Source organism: Hipposideros armiger, unplaced genomic scaffold (assembly GCF_001890085.2).
Source record: "Hipposideros armiger isolate ML-2016 unplaced genomic scaffold, ASM189008v1 scaffold_1177, whole genome shotgun sequence".
NCBI lineage: Eukaryota > Metazoa > Chordata > Mammalia > Chiroptera > Hipposideridae > Hipposideros > Hipposideros armiger.
Window position 1 is genome coordinate 18,739 of NW_017732527.1, and position 6,750 is coordinate 25,488.

The 6,750-nt window shown below is 38.6% G+C and overlaps 1 protein-coding gene across 1 annotated transcript in view; it reads right to left on the reverse strand.

Annotated features, from left to right (window-relative positions):
- Positions 1-660: 660 nt before the first annotated feature.
- LOC109376719 (translation initiation factor IF-2-like) overlaps positions 661-6,750 on the reverse strand; it is a 121,825-nt gene continuing 115,735 nt past the window's right edge. The window contains exon 3 of the mRNA XM_019632814.1: positions 661-783. Within this exon, the coding sequence (XP_019488359.1) occupies positions 661-783 (123 nt within the window). The remainder of the gene's footprint in view (positions 784-6,750) is intronic.

Sequence of the window (6,750 nt, forward strand, 5' to 3'; positions counted from 1 at the left end):
CAGCCGACATATTTAGAGCATCTACACAGTGGAAGGAACCCATTTCCCAAATGACTCTGAAATGCTTAGGAAAAAAGGGAACTCGCTAAACCTAACATCTACTGGCAACTCACTGAAGCAACTAACGACCATGTGGAAACGCCAGCACTCGTAGGAAATCCACAGAGAATTTCTGATGAGTCACAGGCTAAAATCAGAAGAAATAGCAAGGCTGTGTTGGTAGTATTATTCCCTCCAGGAAGAACAGAGGACTCAATATATCCTCCTGAAATTAGTTACTGGTCTTAATTATTATACAGCTTAGGGAACAAAATGGCACAGGATAGCAACTCAGTATTGAAATCCCAATTTAAAAGGATAATTTAGACATGTGGACCCAAAGATAGCTCTACTCAGGCATATCAATCACTGCCAAAAGATGTTTCTAAACTGTTTACTTCTCCTCAAAAGATGCAAATAATTTTCAATTCTGTTTATCTCTCAAAACCAGGCTGTGGAATTAGAGTTTTTAAATTGCAAAATAAACTTGACAATGCTTTCAGGAAGGCTGAAAACTCACAGCCATTTTTATTTTTTTTCATACCAGCGAGTCTCTTAAGATGGGAAATACACTTAAAAGAATGTTTAAGAAAGCATTGGAATGCCAAAAACAAAGGTCTTCTAATTTACCTCATAGTAACTGCGAACTGCGTTGCAAAAGGCTTCGTCGGCTACAATTTGGGTTTCCCCGTTGAGGAAGGCCTGAAACCGTTCCTTTAGTAACTGCAATTGTTGCTTGTTAAGCTGTAAGAAAAAAAGAAAAGTCACTGAAAAATTAGCCAATCCATGCAATGTAATAATTCTCAAAAGTTACAATTGCTATACACGTATATGTATTAACTTTATGGTAAAGAAAAAGAAAAGCTAAAAATTCCTACTAAGTGCACTTATGGCTCAATTATAAAACGTTTCCAATTCACTTCTCCCATATAGTCTGGAATCCTGACATTGCAATGAAATCCAAATTTCTACCCCAGATAGGATTCCTGCGATTGCTACCTTGGTCTCTTTGCAGAGATAGGAAAAAACTATACTTTCGATGAGTAATTAACTTGTGCAAAATTGCCAGCTGTCCTGAACAGAGAAGGCAGAGAGAACAAGCATTCTTGGAGGTGAGTGGACAACCATCAGCCGTTGACAAGAGCTAACAGGGAGAAAGACTGCAAAGGACAGAGGGACCCTGAGCAAGAATCCTCTGGAAAGGACATCTGTTGGATGCCACAAGTTTGGATTCCGTGAACAAATATGTCTGTTCAATGTCTGAGTTGAGATCGATAAAGGAGTGATGAGGAGGAGACAAATCCCTAAGGGAACAGAAAAGCAAAAGGTGAGCAGTGAGCGCACCTTTAAGCACGCTGCAGGAAGAGCTGTGGACCGAGGAGGGTGTGCAAGTTTACCATCCCATTTCCTCACCTGGGGTCTAACTGCCGGGATTGTTACTGAGGGTAGGTTGGCCGTGCACTATGGCTTACCCACCACGTCCTCCAGTCATCAACTACCAGCAGAGTCAGCTATTTAACTTGGAGGACCCGGTACAAAATGAGAATGAGGAGCCCCTTGTTAAAACAGTTACGAATTTCAGGACAGCAGCAACAGGTCAGAAAACCAAGCTCGGGGCCCTTCTGAGCACAGAGCCCTGTGCAGCTGTAGGGGCATCACCCTCACTGGAGGGAGGGCATACCAGGTCATGCAGAAGCATTTTGTAAAGCCTAACTGGAGAGAGATCAACATAGTCTTGCAGATAAAACAACAAATCCCGAGATGCATAAGGAACAGGGGTGGTGTAATCTTTCCATTTCATTTGATCCTCATCAAACTATTGAATTACTCAGCCCAGTTCTGGATTCTAGAGAGAGATGTGAAGCATTTGGAAATATGTGGAGGGTAAAATGATTAAAGGATTTAGAAAGACTACACAAACTGGTATGATTTGGCTTCAAAAAGAAGGCTGATGCAGAGTTTAAATCTGTTCAAAAGGCTTATTAAAATGCCACTCAGATATGCGAGACAAACACTTTCCAAGATGGGTTTTATTTAGGAGTCTGACAAACAAGACAGTTTGTAAAGACACTGTTGCTGGTGGTTAACAGGCTGATAAAGAAGTGTCCTGTTGTCCCCCAGTGTATAAAAACCTCTTGCCCTGAGCAGTGAAGAGAGAAGATCATTCCATTTCTTTACTAAGGTGATTTCCTTCATTTTAGGGAAAGCTAAACCCAGCTGCAATGCATAAACATCGCGATTATATTACATCCGCCATTTCTATAATATGAGGAGAATGAAAGCAAGGACTGTGTGTGTGTGTGTGTGTGTGTGTGTGTGTGTGTGTGTGTACACTAGCAAAGCTAATTAAGTCCATGCCTTTAGCTCTCATCATGGTTCACAAGAAGGGACCAGATGGAAATAGGACAGCAACTGCTGTGAGGAAGAAGCTGAGAGCATTTGAGTTGCCAAGCCCTGGGAACCGCCAAGAAGAACTTCAACTTGCAAACCAAGTGTCCAGGCAAAATACTGTCAAGGGACATGTATGTGAGAATAACAATAAACTGGATGGGAGGTTAACTCTCATTGGTCCCAACTCCCTCATTTGATACATACAATAGATACCATTCAAAAACTGGAACCTGTGGATTTCTTCATTCAACCTTCTTTCATCAGACATTTTGTTCTTTAAAAAATTCCCCTAAATCTTTGCAATTTCAAATTTACCAGTGTGACCTTTAGCCATTGTATCAGTGAATAACTTTTTGGTGTTTATGACATGGAAAATTCATGAATACGAATCAAGGAAAAGAGATTTGATTAAAGCATTTCCCTGGACACTCCACCAATGTTGGTATAGTTCACAAAACATGCCAGGCGCCCCCTGGATAAATATCAGGCCTCAGCTTTTAAATGAATAAAAATTACTGCAGTTCCATTTAAGACACAAAATGACAACAGATATTATAGTGATGTACACACACTCAGTAAATGGACACTCCATTAGTGTAGAGAAGAGGTCCACATTTCCACATAGAATACAGAAGAAAAAAAAAGAAATTTAAAATCTAGCAGTTAGGGATAGCTGTCAGAAAGCAGGGGCCTTAAATGCTGTTTGCATTATCAAAATAAGCTACAGTATATACCAATAGAGACCAATGGAATAGGTCGAAGAAATAGATACAAACACAACCACTGATATACTATAAAATACTTTTAAAACGCCTAAAGCCAGTTGTAAAAGAGGGTCTATTCAATCAATGGTTTTATTTATTTATTTATGTTTTAGCTGAGCCATCTTGCCACCTGTTGGCAGCTCAGTGGCAGCTCAGCTCGGGCAGTAAATCGAACCGGCAATCCTGTTGCTCAGAGCTCACACTCTTGAGCAGCTCAGCTCGGGCAGTAAATTGAACCGGCAATCCTGTTGCTCAGAGCTCACACTCTTGAGCGAACTCTTAACCAACTGAGCCACTCAGCTGGCCCTAATCAATGGTTTTAGAATAAGTGGGAAGACACGCACAAGAAAATTAAATTGGACCATAACACACACTATTACAGTCCAAATGAATTAAAAACCTTTCATGTAAAAAGATAAAACCATAAAGGTACTAAATGAAAAAAATGGGAGAATTTCTTTAAACCCTCGTTTGAGAAAGACCTTCCTAACCATGAAATCAAAATTCACATGTCATAAGTTTAATTGCATAAACATTAAAAATAAATTTAGCATAACAAAAAAATATCATAAGCCAAATCATTGGAAAAGACTAACCGGGAAAAAAATACTTAAAATTCATATTCTAAAGAGCTAATTTTCAAACACATGGATTGCAGAAATTGATTAAGAATATTGGACCGATAATCCAATAGAAAAATGAACAAAATGGATACATTCAGAGAAATGACTCTTCATCTTGAAAGCATACCTAAGTTCATTCATAATNACTATTTATTGTCTGTGTCTATGAGTTTTTGTTTCTTTGTCGCTTTCAGTTTTATACCCCACATATCAGTGAAATCATATGGCTCTAATTTTTTTTCTGTCTGACTGTCATTTTGGCAACTAAGACATGACACAGAGCGCTCCCCCCAGGAGGTGGCTGAGCGGTCCCAGACAAAGTCATATCTCTGACCTCCGGATAAATCAATCAATAGGATTAATTTAGTCAAAAATGGTTTAGAATTAAAAAGTTTTGTTTAGCATATACATGTAAAATATTTAGTTTTCATTCCATTTCATTTGCTTTTGCCTTTCACAATTTTTCTTACTAATATAGAAAGTAGTGCTAGTTATCATTACTACTACCACTAATATTATTTTCTTTGTTGTTATTAGTTTCTTATATTAGTATTAGTATCCCTGAATTGAATTTAACTGATTGTGTGAATTTTATATTTATAAATTTATCTATGATTGGTTATGTTTTATTTATTGGTTAACCAAAGTCTGGCTCTTAAAGGAATTTAATAAATTGGAAAAATGTTTGCTTCTAAATAATGCAATTTAATTAAAATATTTAAGTAAAGGGCCTTTAGAGTTTCAAGACATATATTTTTCAATTTTTTTATCTTATGATTATAATATCTATATTATGCAAATTTCTAAATTTTAACTGTTGAATTAGATGAAATTTTATATCTCAGTATTTCCTAATGCTTTTTATTTTTGAATAGTCTGTATTAACATATTCTTAAGCAAACAGGCAACCTTAATTTTTTTAGATTAAGGGTCTAAGTTCATAGTCAGTTTCTTTCAGAACTTTATATCTAAATAGATTTAATGTTTACAGATCTTTTGCCCTAATATGTGAAACGTTTTTGAAAAATATCTAGACGGTCTTCAGGTAANTTTATTTACATAGTATAATATTTAGCTGTAACTCCAGAATTTGGATTTTTAACCAATCTAAACTGGAAAGACAGATATGCATGATATACAGGATGGGACTAAAACCAAATTTTAAATCAGGCTTTTACTCATGACAAAGAAACGTGAGCAGATCCAGCTCTGGTTAGGATAATTCTGACTCATATTTTAAGATACAGGAACTTCTGAAGTCTTATGTCTTGTCTGCTTGGAAAACAACCTAAAGATGCTTACATTTAAAACAAATTTCTCATTAGAAATAATGATAAAGGCCATCATTTCCAGGGTATAGGGAATTAAAATAAGGGACCGCTGAGGCGCATCTCGCTCCCCCACTGAGGGAACACTGAGCATGGTGTGGTGAAAATTCAAAGCACGTTCGCTTTCACCCATCCATGTCCGGGACAACTAGCCCTCACAACACCCTAACCTCAACCTGCAGGAATCTTACAGAAGGTGGCTACTTTCCACCAGACCTACAAGAAAAGCCTTTAAAACAATACATATTACTGGCCGTATGCTAAGAAATTGAGGCAATTCAAATAAACATGGAAAAGCTGTGGCGACGCAAACAGAAAAAACGAACCTCCCAATACAACACAAACCACGGGGCTGGAGAGGGTCACTACACAGTTCCACTTACGGGGTGACCAGATGGCCCACATATTGCCACATAATACATAGGTCCAAATATTTTGTATACATTAAGTGTACACAAAATAAAGGTTGCTGAACAGTGGAAAGGCCATGTAATGCTGGCCATGGCATATGGGTTTTGGTCCTAAACCCGTCTATTGGTACAAGGGGTCTCTTTGGCCCTAATTGATCTGCTGTTCATCTACTGAGAGACAAAGAGCCAAACCAACTTGAAGGGAGGGTCATTATTTGCTCTTCTTTAATATTTAGAGGGATTATCAGCTGCATTTTATATGAAAAAAAAANTCTGCTCCCTCCTAATGAAGTCATCCCATCCTCTCTGTGCTACTTCTGCACTTCAGACATATGTCGATCTTTTGCTTAAAGTGACCTTCTCCTTACTAGGGTACAGATTCCTTAAAGAGGGGTGTTAGTCATCTATATATCCTCTTTCTCCACCAGTACAATGTCTGCTGATATGAATTTATCTACAGTGGGAGAAAATGCGGAGTGAAAAAGGGTATCACCATTCATGCTGCTTTTCTGGGATGTATCCTGTCATGACCACCGACCGGAAGACCCTAGCAGTGACCTAACTGAGTGAACAGCAAGGAACCCAGTCTGAGAAAAGAATTCCAAGATGGCGTGTGTATTGTCCAAATAACAAGTTCATGGCCAGCCTCAGTGAGGTCTGAAGAAACAGCAAAGGGCTCCTTTGCTGAGCCACAGTTTGAGGAGTTCTGTTTTGCAGATGATTTTGTTCTCAGGCAGGAAGAACTTTGTGCCTCAGTACCATCTGGCATTTCATGGCAAAGCTCCGTATGCTAAAGCCACATTTGCAAGAAACAGTGATTTCATGTTCATTACAAAGAATTCAGGCAGACTCAGCAGCACACTCAGCACGCTGGACTAAGCTTAAATAAGCCGACCAGCTCTAAGCCACACAATGGCCTTTTCCAGCAGGTAATGAGTGGTTTGAGACAGTTGCTTTTGAAAGAAGAAATATGATATCAATTTGCTTTCCCCAGGAATAATTGAAGCTTCTGCTTTCCTCTAAAGTAGATATATTATGGTTGAGAAATGGCTATCTGTAAAGTCAGGGAGGGAGAAGAGGAAGGTACGGGACTTCCAGCTGCCATCTTTGTTGACATCCTCTGACATCCGCAAGTGGCAGCATCTGGTCAGCTAAGCATTAAGGTCTACCATGCTCCTTTAATTTATTAGGGTGC